Consider the following 18,417-nt stretch of genomic DNA (forward strand, 5'->3'; position numbering starts at 1 on the left):
ACATGTTTTAAGATGAAGGGGCTGTGAAGACCCCTTCATTTATCGGAGCTGTGTGCAGATTGTTAGATTGTTATGCGGGGGTGTTTTTGACAAGCTCATTGTCGACAGGTGGGCCTTCTCTTTATTCACTCCCTTTCTGAAGGCTTCCTTTGGTGCTTAAGAAACTGCTTTGGTTCAATTCAGAAATCCTCAAATCTTTGAGTTCGGTTATCATGTATATAAATCCCATATGTTTCAAAATGAAGACATTATTTAAAATAAACGCTGAAACTAATTAAATAAAGTTCCTGTATAGGATTTAAAAAAGGAACTTAAACTCAATATATAACTTCTTATAGTTAGACCACTCAACTAGTGTAGTAACCAGTGCGTAAATGAGATCTGTGGGAAAAAGGTGGCTTCTCGTAATTTCAATTGTGAGTTTGGGATGTTCACAAGTGCTTTTTATTGTCTGCACAAATACGCATTCAGTAGTTAAAGAAAGAACATGTCATCCTCTGAAAGAAAAAAGAAAAATACGTTGTGCCATTTACTAGCATTTTTAATTTGAGAACATGACATAAGTATGTTAATATATTTGGCCTTTAACCCTTGATCTTTTTAATTCCAGGTTTAAAAAAAAAAAAAAAAAGTATATAGGCCCAGTGTTATTGGTTTGTAATGCTTTGTACATTAATGCTTGGTTTAGAGAAAACAAAAAAAAAAAACAACAACATTTAAAATCACGGCAATAGTAAAACATTCGATTTCCCCTCAGTTTATGTGCACAGTGGATCGCATTGCTCCCAGCTTGCACCATGGGAGAAAAGAGAAACAGCACGCTAAGAATGTCATTCCAAGGGTGCAACCGCGCCTCCAGTTTTTTTTACATAAAGGTTTGTTTATGAGTTTAGTTATAAGTAAAACGGTGCACGCTTCGCACTGCAGCGCAGAAGAGCTAATATACCCGGTTCTTTGTTTTGCAGAAAAATGGAACGAAACACTCGAGTGGGGTCTAGTTCTTGCAGTGGCAGGTACAGGAGGCTATTACAATTAATGGCGATGTACTAGAAAGAAGAACATTGCTCTAATACGCTATGGGCTTTAATCTTCTTCGATGCAATTCAAAACTATCCCTTGTACGCTTTGGCCGATGTTGTCATGTATAGGTAATTGCGTCGAGCCGGGCCTAAACAACCACTGAGGGGCTTACTAATCGCTATTTCCATGTGAAGTGGATCCCTCTGTTTCTTCTTCTCTCGTTTGTGTGTGCTCTTACAAATCGCTCATTACTACTCAAGTTGTGTGGCAACAGAAACAGTAAGGAAAGTTTGCAAACTCGCGCAGCAAGCTGTCCCATGCGCACAATAGAGGTCTGGTGGCGTAGAAAAGGTTTCTGGATAACCTCAAAGAGAAATCTGTGAAGAAGCGTAACAAACAATTCAGCGCTTTCGGAGCAAAGAACGCCTTATAACAGTCTAGTTTCGCGGCGACGTCTGATAACACTAGAACTTTAATAATTGTGTTAATTTATGTCTTAAATATAATATATATGTAATACACACCAAACTTTACTTTAATGTCCCTGCTTTATATTTAGTACAACGTATATTTTTGGTTGGTTTATAGAAGATATTTATACACAACCGCAGAAATGAAACATTTTTGCAATATAGTTGCAGCTTCTTGCTTTCAATACCCGATTTCAGCAGAGAAGAACTTTGGGCGCTTCCCTGTTTTCACTTTTTAGGGTCTGTGGGTCGGGGTTGCCTTTTGTTTTCTTCAATACCACCGACTGTCTTGACAAAGCGTGTTGCTACAAATACCGAGACGCGTTGGGTAAACTTTACTTTCCATGTGCAAAAAACTAATAGACTGTACCATTGTGTAACAAAGACGAGACGAGCCTGAGCAAAGGCTACATTCTGAATGATGATTTATAACATGCCTTCAATTATTACAGCACATCGAAGTGTCAATGATTTGTACTCGGTCGCACCTTTGCTGTTTTTTTTTTTTTTTTTTTTTTTTTTTTTAAGTCCGGTTATGCTCTCCCATCCCAACAGTATTTTGTGTTAAAGAGGTATTTGGTAAGGAGCACATACGCATTAGTTTGTTAACACTTCCTCGCCTCTTTTAAATCACAGGCGCACTGTGGCCTTATAAACAAATTTTAAAAACAAATAAACGAAAAAGAAAAAAAGGAAAAAAAAACTTTGCAATGTAGTTCTTATTTCTTTTAAATCATTAATACACTACTAAATAAAATAATGAACACAAACCACGCCTTTAACATTTCTAAACGTAAACAGCAATGTGTGTTGTGTGTGTTCGTGTGTGTCATATAACTACAGCGTTCTTGACTCACAGTGCAGTGTAGCCAGAAATGTACATGGGTAGACCTAGATCTCACATGGAGCTGTTTATTTATCTGATGCACTGTGCTTTAGAATGACTTGTCTTTTGTGTTCCACACGTTCTAGTCGCACGCAGCACTTCCCACGTGTCCGATTCCTCCTGTTGCATGTATTCCTGCAGAGCTCTGCTTCGCATTATCTTCAGTGGAACCACCACGCCTACTAGAAATGCTTTTAATCTGATCTCAGAATGAAATCGGGGGTTACAGTTACGATTTACAATCTCTTACAATTTGTAACAGCATGTACATTTTGCTTTTATTTTCTGCATGTGGAGCATTAGCATATTCGCTCGGACCACCCATGCCTCTACCACCGTACTCCAGCAATCTCCGCTGGTAAGAGACTCCTGTTTTTAACCCACGAATTGAGTGTGCCATTGCTCATTGCCACAGACTGACACATTAAACGGCTTCATGCTATTTTTAAAACCAGGAATTTCCCTTAATAACTACCCGTTTTTAGCTATCCAGAAATCCTAATGTCTTGTTCCTTTATTTATGCTTCTCTTTCCTTTTTAACGAGGGCTAGGCTTTAAACGGCCAGGTCGGCTCCCTTTAGATATGGTTGTATGTTTTTAAACGTTTTAGTGTCAAGTTACAAAAACAACCCATTTCAGAAAGAAAGCTGTTATCTGCTACTAAATCTGCTATTCATTATATTACCACTGACATAATGACACCATCGCGCATTCATTTTAAAGAAAATAATGTAACAATCAATGACCAATAATTCTTGGATTTTTAGTAGGCAATGCTTGCTTTCAAGTTACAACTGCAGAAGAGAGTTAGTCAAAATATGTGCATTAAAAGTATGTAACATAATTGTAAAATCTTGTATAATCCCAATCTTGTATAAGTAAAAAACATATCCATCTATTTATTTTTGCACAGTTCCACGTAACGAATATTATTTCATGTCTAATCGTTTAACAGATTAGTTTCTACAGAAGATTCGTGTTGAGTGAATGGGACGGAATGCGGACTGTTGATATGGCAGTAACATTTTAAAGAGACCGTCTATTCACAAAGATGTCTATTCAAACGGATACACTGCATTATACATTTTGTTACGCGTACACGACAGGCTTGTATTTTGGTTCGAATTTATAACTTTTCAAGTGATTTGTTTAACAGCCTTACACAATTTAAAAGACGAAACACGCGAGGTGTATGCTGGAACACGTTAGCTATTCACTATGTGTGTTATTCGACGCGCTAAAGGACAAGTCCCTTGTGCGTAAAAGTGCATTTTACCATACCGTATGTCATGTAATTGGTGTGGTATCTATAGTTTAGGAATAATTGTATTTTAGGGAATATATATATATATATATATATATATATATATATATATATATATATATATATATATATATATATATATATACACACACACACACACACACACACACACACACACACACACACACACACACACACACACACAACCACCATATATATTAAGTATGTAAGTACATATGTAAAATTTTATAAAAGTTTGAATGTTCAATGAACACCAGATAAAGCGTCGTCAGTTTTTAATAAAAAGAGACAACAAAAAATAAAATATCCTACTGTAAAATAGTCATTTGAGCAAAATTAAATTAAAGTAAATAAAAAAAAAAACAGACGAATAAATAAAAAATCAAAATGTATTTTTAGAACAAGGGTCACATCAATATCAAGTTAAGACATGCTTTGTGTTCTCTGACAAAAGAAGGTTGTTATTAGTCCTGGATTATATCCAGTAATAATTAACTAGGACCTTTGCATAGGTTACTATGCCCATCTTTCTGTGGCTGAATTACTGATTAAAATTGTGTTTTTTTTTCTCGATTTAAGCTCATAAAAGGACACCTTATTGTCCACTTAATGGAGTTTTAACCCTCCGTCCTTTTTCCTAAAGAGTCTTTAGCGCCAGTGGAATGGAAGGGGGCTCCCAGATCGATTAGCAGCGCTTGGTAGCTACAAGCTAATAATGGACAGTTTTTTTTTTCTTTACAAAGTTGAGTCTGTAAGTAAAGCTATTGAAACGTGTTGAAATGGAGGTTTAAGATTTAGACGACAGCCGAGGGACTGAGCGGGTTCTTGTGGGTGCTATATGAAACAGGCCAGACAGCCCACATTTATACTCCGTGGGTGTCTCAGGCGAGTTAACCTCACAGTGCAAAACTCCCTTTTTTTAATGTATAGATCACCTCCTTTTCTTATGTCTTGAAACAGCAAAAAAAAAAAAAAAAAAAAAAAAAACCCTAAAATTGCAAGCACAAATCATCTCCAGTTTGTTCGAGTGATGCTATAGATCGCCAGTATAAAACATGGAGTTGTTATCGTTTTTCATTTAGTCTGCTTGTGCTGTCTGGCTGTTTGGAGACTCTCTAGATATATAATAATAACTCTCTACAAAACGAAGAGCAAAAACAATATCAGCATTCTTCTTTTAGACTAAATTAGATGTGAATGCGCTTGAGACCTGTAGGCGCTCTCTGCGTGTACATGTAGCATGGAATAATCAATATCAATAGGGTGCTTTTATTTTTTTAACAGTATAGATTCTTATCAAACATGATGTATGTCCCTGTCTCTAAATATTCTATTAAAGCGCAATGCTGATACACCCTTGCAGTGATGGAATACCAGCCAGCTTTGGCACGTAGTTTAAACGATACATTTATTTCCACAGTCAAGACGGAATATTATATCTAAAAAAACTAAAACAGACTGCAATTATATAGGCTGGTTAATGCTTTGAATCTCTTCAATTACTTCGTTTCGTTATATAAATCATTTTTACAATATTTCAGAAATCACATTGCCACTATATTATACGAGATACTAATCTACAATCGTCTTTACATATTAATGGATTCATACAGATTTTACAATGTATGGAGTCGGTTTTAGCCTGAATTTTCACATTCGTATACGAATACTTGGTCTATGACTGAATTATTTATAGTTTCTTTTTACAGTCCTGATTTTTTATATATATATATATATATATATATATATATATATATATATATATATATATATAGAGAGAGAGAGAGAGAGAGAGAGAGAGAGAGAGAGAGAGAGAGATATCTGGATACGGCAGCTTATCGGGATCGTAAGGGTTCTGTGGTATGCGTCAGGATAGAATAAGCTCTGCAAGGCTACCATTTAACATTTAAATATCTGATTCTTATGACGACACCGAATATAACCAGTACAATTTACGTTGACTTTGGCCTTGTCATATTTATATTTACGGCGGGCGGGTATACTCCGTTGTTACGGTCGAGCCCATAGCTTAAATGTAAACCGAGATCATTGAATGTGCACCCTGTCAGTATTCGAAATTTGATTAACTTCTATTATTTAAACATAGGTAAATCTTACATCTAGAGGGGTTATAGACAATTGTATTTAATAATGCAGCCTTCTATACATGTCAGACTCCAGTCCAACCACCATATATATATATATATATATATATATATATATATATATATATATATATATATATATATATATATATGATATATAAATAAAAACTAGGGATATATGATAAATAAATTTTGTATTTTAAACATGGCAATAGCTCAAAATCGAGTTTTCGCGTTATTGTGCAAGATGCAACACGTTATACGGCTATAATAGTGCCGATTGGTCATAAACGTGTGTATGACAATCTCGACTACACCGGCCAGAAACCGGTCTTTGGCAAAACAGTTTTCAGTGTTTGTCACAAAGTCACGCTGTAGATACGTCTATGTAGTATATATATATAATATATATATATATATATATATCTATATATATATATCTATATATATATATTATATATATATATATATACTCTCAGCCAGATCGGTCTAGGCTGATTGTCGTTCGATAGGACTATAGCACTTCACCCCTATTTTGTGATACACGTTTTGCAGTTCAGATATAAAACAGTTAAACACATATTGAGAAGTATTATTAATTTGCTTTAAGCAAGTTAAGTATTCTCCTACGCATTGCAGAATTACATATTTTACAGAGTCTTGTTTGCGATAAAGAAAGTCAAGAAAGAAACAGAAAGAAAAGAAAAGCGATGAAAGAAAGAAAGAAAGAAAGAAAGAAATGTGTCACCCTCGGAAGTCAATATAAAATAAGAAACGTTAGACATACTTAATCACTTAATGAGTTACTTAATTAGTAAATGTGACACACACTGTTAGAGGATAGAAGGGTTCACAAAAGTGTCATCGTGACAAATAACCCTGCCACCACAATAATGCTTTTAATGTTAAAAAGATAAACATTTCCACCGAGCAGCAAAAAAAAAACCAAAAAAAAAAAAAAAAAAAAAAAACATTTTTCAAAATGAGTTGGAAAAAAAGGTTTGCAGTTTCAGCGAGAAACTGCACGACTAACTAACTACAGCTTCCTAGCTTCCTCCCCCCCCCCCCTCTCTCTCTCTCTCTCTCTCTCTCTCTCTCTCTCTCTCTCTCTCTCTCTCTCTCTCTCCTGTCTCTGTCGCCGTCCGTCTCTGTTCTTTTTCGTTCGTCTGCTTTCCGTTTATCCGCGAAAAGAAAAGAAATATGGACAAATAAAATTAAACTTTGAGCCCGCTGCATTTGAAACAACAGGTGTCGTGATGATTGTGTACGTGCAGTCCGGCTTTGATCCATCACAGGCGTTACCTCCTCGCCTCTTTCACATGCAAATCCGGCTTCCCTTTGATTGTACCCCAACCCAGGTCTGTCTGTCTGTCCGCTTGCCTTGTATTGTTTAATGTCTTATTGCATTGTATTTGGTTTCTGCCCATAGTGAAAACACGCTAAATTAAACATGATGTTGACAAATAGCACGATTCGGAGTGCTCGCTATGTGTCAGACGAACAGAATGTGTTGCATTAGAAACAGCTTGTCTTTAAACGCCTGATCAAGGGCAGCTCACGATATTATTATTATTATTATTATTATTATTATTGTTACTATTATAATTATTATTATGTAGACACACAGTTTTAGATTGAAATAGTATCTACCGATATAGCGATCAATCTATTGTATGGGAAGGTATCTTATCATATCTTATATGGATATATTTCATTTATATTTAATATATGTTATATCTGTAACCTGATCTTTTAAATGTAACCCGTTGATCGCTGGCGTCACCGTCTCCTCATGACCTTGTCTTTGCCATTGCGACAGAGACACTTGGTGTTTACAGAAGTGAAAACCCAATTAAAACGAGACGTTACACGCAAGGGCACCCTCTCCAGGTCTCGCTAGAACACCGCTTCTTCTTCTTCTTCTTCTTCTTCTTCTTCTTCTTCTTCTTCTTCTTCTTCTTCTTCTTCTTCTTCTTCTTATGTGATAACATCACTGATGAAGGAGATGACACGTGGTGACTTTAGGTGTACATGTGATACCAATTCTGCTTTGTTTCATACAAAGCTCTCTCTCTCTCTCTCTCTCTCTCTCTCTCTCTCTCTCTCTCTCACACACACACTTCCACATTTTATATATTCCACATTATATACACACACAGGTGTATTTTCCTTCTGGATCACATTATGAGTTTACAGTCAAGTTACTACAATTTATGGGTCAGATCCATAAACCATTTGCCACTGTGCTAAATCAATACCAGTTTTATTATATTATATTAATTCGGTCAGGAGAATAATTCCTGCAACATTAATATTCTGTTTCCTGGTTACAATAAAATAATGTATTGGGGTAAGTCTTGTGAATGTGGCCATATATATATAATAGGATATATATATATATATATATATATATATATATATATATATATATATATATATATATATATATATATATATATATATATATATAATATAATATGTAGTAACAAATACATGTTTAGGGTTGGTAAGTAAGCGTAAGAAAGTTTAAACAAATACAGTAACACCAATACTAATACACAGAAAACAATAACCTTCTATTTAAAATGTGCAGCTCGTTTAAAAACAAAACAAATAAGAATTTGAATACCGCCGTAGCGAGAGAGAAAAGGTCTGTGTAAATGTCATGTTTTAATTTAGGGGTTTGTTTCAATCTAACACTCGGACAAACCGTTGTGTAAGATGCAGGCGCCTGGCACAGAATAAACAGATATATTAACATTCATATCAATCTGATTTTAAAAACGGCTTATATGAACACAATTGCGTTAGATAATTAAAGGCAAGTCATCGGGGTGGGATTAACCCGTTAAGTGCCGCCTTCATTTGAGGAAAGTCTGTATTCTGTATTCTACATTATTAGGACAACTTCCTCACATCTTGTAACCGCATAAGTCTGCATGTAATGCATCAAATGACATCAGTACAGCTTTTGTTGTGATTGTTTTCAAATGTAAAGAGGTTCGGGTTTTTTTTCTCCTGTAAGGTGTGCTTTGTATCTTGTTCTCGCTGTTAACCGCGGTATTTTTGCGGTCTTCATTTATTTATCATAATAAAGCAATGGCAAAGCATCGTCTGGAAAACAGAATATTAACTTTCGAAAAAAAAAAAAGTTTTACCGTCTGTAAATTCACTGTGACAAATAGACAGCTGCTTTCCATTAACCACACACATACACGAGTGACTGATCAGTCCGAGTTACACGCCGGGACCCGCTTTTTATGACTGAAGGCTTGACCATGCCGCTCAGTTTAGAGCAGCGGGCATTCACATTTTTTGGCACAACCCCTTAACGTTTACATGGAAAATGATTCCTCGTGTTTAACAAGGTCTTGAATAATAAAAGCGTTTCCATTTTTAAGAGGTCCAATGCAACTCTGTAACACATTTCTTTCTTTCTTTCTTTCTTTCTTTCTTTCTTTCTTTCTTTCTTTCTTTCTTTCTTTCTTCCTCCACTTTCAATACTGTTTTACAACTTACCGTACACGTATTAGCGTATATATTTGTCATTTTCCGTTCAAGCAATAGAGTAACATTGGTATAAGCGCAAATGTTTTTTAATTACTTAAACGGATTCCGCAGCCTGTGTCGGGTTCACTTTCAACGCCAAACATGAAACCGCTAGGCGCCTGCCTCAAATAGAATCATTTCCACACACTGTAAACCAGTCAGCGCCAAAACCTTATTAACGCGGCGCTTAAACTTGCTCGGGTTATGTGTTTACATATCTATCCATCGAACATTTGATGCTTGCCTTTCTGTGGTGGCTTTTAATAGGGGTTTTCGCTAAAGCCGACGCAACAATCAAAAAACAAAACGAAACAATACAGTAAGCCAGTCCAAAACAGTTGCATTACTGTATAAACCGCGGTACGCTCTATAGATAGAGCAATACTCCTTCCTTAGCTTGGATAAAGGCGTCTGCTAAAAAATAATAATAATAATAATAATAATAATAATAATAATAATAATAATAATAATAATAATAATATAATAATAATAATAATAATAATAATACCAGATAACAGTGTCGAATTAATGAAATAGAAGGGGGAAGTTTTTTTTTTTTTTAAGGGCACTTCTGCCATCTGAATCGACCCCAGTGTTTGCTGTGTCTAGATTGGCTCATAATACATGGATTCGGTTCCATCTATTATCTGATCCCTGGGGTACAGTGGCATCCCACACCCCCTACAGCAAGGTGGACATTTAATCTGTACACATTACAGTTTATCTATCCCTATCAATTATTTATAATGTCCCTTTAATTTGTCTTTCCAATAGAACATGATTTAAGGGCATATAATCCGGGTTTATTTTCCAAGCATATTCTCCAGTCTCTAAACATACCTGTATATTTAACAAACAGCTCAATTTTTTTGTTTCCCGTTTTGCAATATTAACGTGTCGTTTCAACCCTTTAAACAGTTTTCTATTTTTTTTTATTAACAGTTAGTTTTTTTGTGTTTTGTTTTGTTTTTAATGCACTAGAGTACAATACTTGTATTTCATCGATTACAGGTGCTTTAGTTTGGTTTGTGCTGTTATATATTCTATCACTAAACTGCTGTACCTAAAAGGGCTCTTATTTTGCCATGACGAAAGTACTTTCCCTAAGCATGTATTATTAGTTCATTGGCAAATAAAGGCAAGGTTTAAAAATAGATTTATAATTATTATTACTATTATTAGTATGTTACAATATTCAGTTTTTTTTTTTAAATTTTAAAACACAAAACAGTTAAGAAACACACACATATATATACTGTATTTGTGACTGGAAAGATTTAAACATTTTCACACACACACACACACACACACACACACACACACACACACACACACACACACACACACACACTGCGGGCCCCATTCACAAAGCTTTAACGCACGGGCTATTTAAAGAATTGTTATTTTTTGAAGTCTGTTTGCGAATGCAAAATTGTTCGACTCCCATGAAATGTGTTCTGTGCTGCATGGCTTCCTTAACATTGAACGTGTCGTTTATATTGAACTGTGTTTTCAATGAAGGTGGAAACACAACTAACGAAAAACTGCACGAATTAAACAAAACAGAAACACATAGATAGGCCTATTATATATGTCCAAGATATTTAAAATATGTATTTCCTATCATTGATCAATATCTGAGTGACAAAAACTGTGTGTATTCTATGTGTTTATGTGTGTGTTTGTGTTTGTATGTGCGAGTATGTGTGTGTACGTGTGTGCGCGCATGTGTGTCTGTGTGAGTCTGTGTGAGTGTATGAGTCTGTGTGTGTGTCTGTGTGAGTATGTGTGTGAACGTGTGTGCGCGCATGTGTGTCTGTGTGAGTCTGTGTGTGTGTCTGTGTGAGTATGTGTGTGTGTACGTGTAAGCGCATGTGTGTCTGTTTGAGTCTGTGTGAGTGTGTGAGTCTGTGTGTGTTTCTGTGTGAGTGTGTGTGTGAACGTGTGTGCGCGCATGTGTGTCTGTGTGAGTCTGTGTGAGTGTGTGAGTCTGTGTGTGTGTGTGTTCTGCGTGAGTGTGTGAGTGTGTGTGTGTGTGTGTGTGTGTGTGTGTGTGTGTGTGTGTGTGTGTGTGTGTGTGTGTGTGTGTGTGTGTGTGTGTGTGTTTTGTGCTTCTGGCACCAGATTGAACACCATTGCTTTATAACATACTCTACTGCAGTAAATGCATGTACTTCTAACCTTCACCATCAAGTGGAGTGCACTAAATACTTGAGTTTGTGTGTGTGTGTGTGTGTGTGTGTGTGTGTGTGTGTGTGTGTGTGTGTGTGTGTGTAAGTGCTCTTGGAGCTTATGGGATGGCTCCTCTTTAATATTATTACGATCGCCATGGAAACCCATCGGTTCATTGCGCCTTGAGTGCGCCGTTTTGACAATGCACCGGCTCGAGAGAAATCAATAAACGCGCTGCCGAGGGACACGGATATATATAATGACGAGGACTCAAGTGTAACATGTGACGCTCCATATTAGCCCGTCAGTGATAAAGCATCGCAGCTGCAGCCCCGGCACTGAGGAAACGTTATGTCTCTTGACACGGCTGCACAAGTGCACGGAGGAGTGCGCAATTGAGCTAAATGAACACTTGTTTTTGGAGTGAATGCAGCGCGACCCTCATAAGATCACATCTGTTGAATTAACTTTCAGTTTAAGATCATTAATGTTGGGTTTAACCTTCCCTCTGAGAACGACTGTGCTGAGAGAGGGAGCAAAATTGTTCAGAAAGATTACGCACGAATACAAACCCCGCCGTGATGTGACTTGTGTGTTTATTAGATACTGGAGTTGCAAGGCTTTCTAATTCATTTCTCACCTCTTATTAGCACTGTTCACACTGGGCCCTTTCATAACATTGGGATGGACTGGTTTAGGAAAGTTGTGTTGTTTAAAAAAAAAAAAAAAAAAAGATTAATTAAATCAAGTGTGCGATTCACCAACCATATGTTCTAAAGAAGGTTGATTACTTCATTGTCATTTTTCAAAGCACCAATATAATTCTCACACACACTCTTAAAAGCAACAGTTTTTGAGCACCCCAATGGCAGCTGCTTCCTGGTACAAGACACCATCTTGTGCTGTAACAATTCCAGTGCTATGATCTTGCTAGGTTCAGACCACGTGAGATTCAGCACAATTGGAACCAGGAAGCAGTGTTTTTTTTTTTAAATCAGCCTTCAGTTCTTTACCTATCGTTTTCCATATCCAAAAACATCTGTCAAAAAGAAACCCATATAAAATATAATAATCTGCCTATCACAAACCCATAGAAAATATAATAATCTGCCTATCACAAACCCATAGAAAATATAATAATCTGCCTATCACAAACCCATTGAAAATATAATAATCTGCCTGTCACAAAGCATTGTATGCACACCATATGATTCCATGCGGTTTCTCTGGAACCCTTATTGTTTTCTATACCATTCTTATACAAGCCCCTACCTACCAAAAGAGGGTAGCTATATAACCGCTTCTATACAGGACCATTTGTTGCAGAATTAATCTTAATCAGGGATTCTGAATTTGAAACTCCATATTTGGAACCCTTTATTTGGCTGGGGGTTCCATCACATTGTGGAACGCACAATGCTTCTTGCTAGGACTCAGACGTGGTATTCATATTGAACCCACTGTGAAGAATCCTTTGTTGTGCAGTATGTAAGAATTGTCAAAGAGCTAAAACAAAAATATTTCCTAAGAGAGTACACAGAATACCTGATGCCTGTGGAAGCAGTACGTTCAGATTTCCAAAAGAGTTCTGTACGCTTTAGCGCTGAAGTAACCGACAACCTTAAAATGGTACAAGCTCACTTTAAACACAGTTCAGTCTAAAGAGTTTTATAGGCTGCATTTACAGCCAAACAAAATATTTAGGAGATTGTTGAGAGGAAATGGGAATTTCTCGGTGCCAAAATCAATCCTTTTTTTTTTTTTTTTTTTTTAAAACGCTGCCCTAGGAAAAGTCTTCCAGTAGACAGAAATGTGAAATACACGGGTCTCGCTTGGACACTTCTCAATGGCTATAGAAGCGAGATCGTATCAGATTAGGGATGGGGCTGGTTTGCTAATCAGTCTTTAGCCGGATTGAATTGAGGATTTGGGGTGTTCCCCACATGTGGAAAAACACTGTCACCAGTAGACCTACTCCTGACAGATGCATCTCGCTCAAATGCACCCCTTCCAGTCATGCCTTAAAATAACGGGAACAATATATAGACGACATTTAGTATGGGTTAGACAATCTATCAGGGAATTAGACAGCCGCCGCACATAAATCACACATACAGAGCGGTATACAGAGACCCGGGAGGACAGCGACTCTCATTTAACTACGGTGTCTTACAGTGGAAAATCTTTACTTTGCAAAGAAGGGAAAATGTTTTGCAGAATAAATGTAATGCGATCTGTCCGGGGTCGAGAGGGCAAACGTTTCAAGACTAATGTTTATTTTGAGTAGTGAGTGGTGTCTGTTTTGCTTTCTTCGTGACCCAATGCCTACACTTTAATATCTTTAGCGGATCCACCGCAACTAACCGCAGGAAAACAAAGAGCCCAGAACGACGACACATTTTCGGGTCTATCGCTCATTCGTCTTGTGAAACTTGGGGGGCCGTTAACAAAACAGCCATTAATCAGTCTGGGGTTTGGAGTTTTGTGGTATTTCTCAGGCAATTCTTACCTGCATGGACAGATTTCTTTCCTGTAAAAATCAGTTAACTGAAACATTAAAAAAAACAACTAAAAACATAACAAATTGCCATTATCAAAGATATTAAGGGTAATCGATTTCAGAACTGCAAATCGTGACTGAACGCCGTTTTTCCTTTGTGTGTGGAATCGTATTAGACACGGGAAGGAATCTAACACTTGAAAAGGTGTTTTTTCTAACCCGCAGTTTTGTTTTTCACTTTGCCTAGATGGGGGCCTTGTGCTTTTGTTTGTACAGCTGGGAACTTCCATCTGACCCATTCTCTATGTCTTTATCCATAAACTAGAAATACTAATAAAAACACAGCACCCCAGACCACGAAGACTCCAGAAGCCGAGATGAAGCGACTTCCCTATCTAATCATCGAGCGCCGAGGAGTGTCAGACGGGCAGATCTGTGGAAAGTTTTTTTTGTTTTTTTTGCCCCGCTTTGCATTTCCCCAAAGAAACGCTTGCAATCTATATCGCTCACAATGCATGAGCAACTATCCTTGCAAATGGCTTTTATTCCTTTGTCTTTCACTTCCCTGCACACGACAGAGGACCAAGAAAGAAACGTAAACTTGAGTATTTAAGCGCTTCGATTGTTTGTACAGCTTCGGAAGAATAAATAACAACTGACAAACATTTTTCAGAATCGGGTTAAAGAATTGCCCCTCACACAGAAAACAGATCGGGGATTCGGCCTGCATATACATTGCAAAAGATCTATAATCTTCAGAAGAACAATAGCTGTTTAAACACATTGGCAGAACTATATATTTATATATGCGCTATCATGAAAAAAAGCCCAACAAGCAAGGAAACGCAATTACAATGAAATAGTCCTCATCGCAATTAATATTGAATTGTGACTGAAATGTGTACATACCAGCGATTAAGGGCAAACATATTTTCACGAAGCTGGCAATGTTACAGAACTATCAAGAGCCAACTTTTAGAAACATAAACGATGTTACACAGCATGCTATTTGCACTTGTTTGCAAACATAACCACACACTTGTGCATTTGTGCATTTAGTGTACACATTATTCTTAATTCACAGCGCAATTCCACCAAGATTTAAAAAAATGGTCAGGCTGCATTATAAATAAAAAAAAAAAATACAAAAGAAGCTCCCGCTGCAGTCTTTAATAAACCAGATATTCCAATGCAAGCATTGTGAAAAAAGAAAAAGAATACGTGAGGCTACTCGGACTCTAGCAGACTTCGCATACTCTAATACCAGCGTTGTGTGGGTGCTTCTGATGTAGACATATTGGAGTTTGTTATTTATTTATTTTTTACCTGTTTAGTTTTTTAAAAACTGTTTTACCAAAACAAACAAAAAAAGTGTATCCATTGAATTTGGCACCGGTGTGATACTGGAAGCGAGTCCTGCCCCCATCCAGATCTTTAGGACCTGCGAGTGATTGGCAGCTGCCTCTGAAAGAACGCTCGCTAAGGGTATCCGAGTTCTCCTTTTGTCGTGGGCAGGTTTGAAGAGGATGGTGTGAGAGATCCCAGGCACCACAAAAGATGTGTTTTCCCCTGATGACATAGCCTCTTAATATTCAACCGCGCTCAAGCACCTTCCAATGCATTCACTTACAATAAGGTCCCTTCTATGCCTGTATACTTCAACAGAAGTAATGGATAGAAGCAAGCACAACAGAGTCTAAATGTACCTTAATATCGCATAACCCTCTTTCTTCTACCTTAGCTTCTGATGTGCATAAATGTAAAGGACTAAATAGACACTACTGTTTTGTTTTAGTTTTTTAGTTTTTTTTTTTTTTTTGTTTTTTTTTTTTTGGGGGGGGGGGGGGGGGGGGGGGGTGCCAGACAGGCCTTTTTGGTCCTCTTCTGCGCGCAACTGAACTTGTTCCTGACAGTGCGTCTTATTACCCAAAACAAATAGATAGATTTAAATGCATCATTATGTGTCTGATACGAGTATCACACGGAGTAGTCAAAAAAGGTAAAACCTTTGACATCACCCTGTTCCTTAACAAATCAAAGTAATTAAAATTGCAAAGACGAAGACGTTAAGATACTGGGGGCTCTACAGTTTGGGGTCAGTGTCTAGTATAGAGGTTACATAGTAATAACTTTCACAGAATGATTTGAGCAGCAGGCTATGAAATAGTGCAGTGCAGTGGTATATTAGATGATGCTAGCGCAGTGCTGAGCGGAGTTGATTTTCCTACACTAGAGCGGAGTGCAGTTTTAAGTGGGTTTATCTTACCTGGACCTGTATAGTATAAGGATCTGCAGTATTGAAAGGGGCAGGTCTTTGAAAACAGCCGTTAATAAACACCTCAAACCTTTGCCAGTTTTCCCTGTGTTAAAGTTACTTCTGTTGGCCTCTCTGAATTTCTGGGCATGATGTTTCTTTAAATTTGTTCACAGGTGTTTCAAGTCGGGAATCACGTGGCTTGCTTCGCAGATTGATGCTGGATTCACCTGATAAGCCGCCCAGTCTCGGATGAAAGTAAACAGCAGGGACAGAAGGTCGGGTTGCAGGGCTGGCTATGAAACATCAACAAGAGTACAGAGACCCACGCAGTTCAGACTCCACGCGGATTTCCAGTGTCTGGAGAGGGCAACAACTCAACTAAAGATATCGGCGTAATGATGCACATATGTAAATACTGGCAACCTCAAACCTTTAAAACAAGGACGGCTTACTATGTTGTAAATACTGCATATATTTCACCTGGAAATGTGTGATTGAATTATGTATCAGGCTTGTAGTCAGCATTAACTAAAATAGCAGCAACTAAACAATAATGGCATTCCCAGCGGCCACTGTGTTGACGTTCCTCCGAGCAAGGTGGTCCAGTCACGTCGCAAGTTGTAATTCTCTTTTGAAATATATAATGCTGTAAATTGGCTGTGTAGTTTGTTCCCACACGACAACAGTCATGTTTAGAGCACAGAGGGTTAAATAAGTTATCAAAACAGGAACTATAAACTGCTCAATAAAATCCTCGCAGGTTTGTCCCTTCCTGTCGCACAACTTATCCCCTAAGTGACAGGTCTAATTAACCCGGTTATTAGGCATTGACCTTCAATTAAGCCGCCGCGACAGATTAATTAAAGCTGTTGCCACAACGCAAATACAGCTAATGACCCCTTAAATAGCCATGGAGACAGAAATGTAACAATAAAGGGTTGCTCACATTTGTCGTTGAGGTCTTTATGGGGGGGAGAGTCTCACAGCAGCGAGGTGAACTCATTCCAGACCAGGGGACCTCAGATCTTCAGTGCATTAGTGTGAGAAGCAACGAACCAGACTGTCAGGACTGAGACTGCATTACCTCCAGCAAAAAGGTGAAGTGTGGAAAAGTATATTTGTCGTCCACGTGGAAAGTTATTCATTCTTACAATTCCACAAATATCAATTAATTAATTTATTTGTTTAATTATTTAACCAGGAGATTTAACACTTGATAGCGAGTCCTCATTTACAAGGGGATCCTGGAAAACAACAAAACAGACAATTGCAATGTATAAAAGATATTGCAATGTACAAACAACAAACTAAAACATGTGTGGTTCAAACTGAATCAGCAGCATCATACCAAGATCAAAGGATATAACAAACAAGACAGATCTATTTGTTAATGTTGACTGAAGGAGAATCATTGGTAGCAGGCTCAAAGCAATTCCCAAATACGACCTTTAAAACAAACAAACAAACAAACAAACAAAACATATCATACATTTAACTAAGCCTTGCATACCGTCCAGGTTCTCAAAGTAAACCAAAGCTATCTGGACCACATGGTTATACAAAACAGCACAGTTCTGCTGAAAATAGGAAGCTTTACATTCCACTATACAAACTCTGGTAGTTCTGGAACCTCAGCGAACATTCTGTCACCCCCCCCCCCCTCTGCCAATCAGATCATTTAATTCTCAACAGGAATGGAAGCATTCTGTATTCACTGTCTGAGCACAAGGGAACAACAGACTGGAAAGCCTTGTTAGAGGGTCAGTGTACCTTAAATCAACCTGCCACCACTGGCTGGACATCTAATACCATTGCCTTCTCCCCATTCCCGAGACCTGGTGAGCACTGAAAAGCAAGGGTGATGGAAAGAATTACATTGTAACCACTCTATTAGGCATACACTGTATGAAATACCTCTTTGCGTTTTATGAATTTGCCTGTGTTTAAGTAAAAAGTGCATCACTCAGTAGATTATTTGCATTGTTACAATAGCATATTTTTGTGATAGTGAAATTGTTTTCATAGCTGGGGTTTAGAGCTTAAAGAACGAAAGCCTCCTGTTTGGTTTCCAACAGACTCTCAATCTATCTCCTACACTCTTTGTTAAAGAATCTCGTACACTCTTGCTTATAAGTGCCCCCTCTCTCTGCATAAGTGCATGCTCCTGTTGAGC

General features: G+C 37.6%; 1 protein-coding gene across 1 annotated transcript in view; it reads left to right on the forward strand.

Annotated features, from left to right (window-relative positions):
* Positions 1-18,352, forward strand: part of LOC121330540 (forkhead box protein D2-like) — a 21,987-nt gene extending 3,635 nt beyond the window's left edge. Inside the window, exon 2 of the mRNA XM_041277128.1 lies at positions 16,418-18,352. Coding sequence (XP_041133062.1) covers positions 16,418-16,459 — 42 coding nt within the window. The 3' untranslated portion in view covers positions 16,460-18,352. The remainder of the gene's footprint in view (positions 1-16,417) is intronic.
* The last annotated feature ends 65 nt before the right edge of the window (positions 18,353-18,417 follow it).

Source organism: Polyodon spathula, chromosome 18 (assembly GCF_017654505.1).
Source record: "Polyodon spathula isolate WHYD16114869_AA chromosome 18, ASM1765450v1, whole genome shotgun sequence".
Taxonomy (NCBI): Eukaryota; Metazoa; Chordata; class Actinopteri; order Acipenseriformes; family Polyodontidae; genus Polyodon; species Polyodon spathula.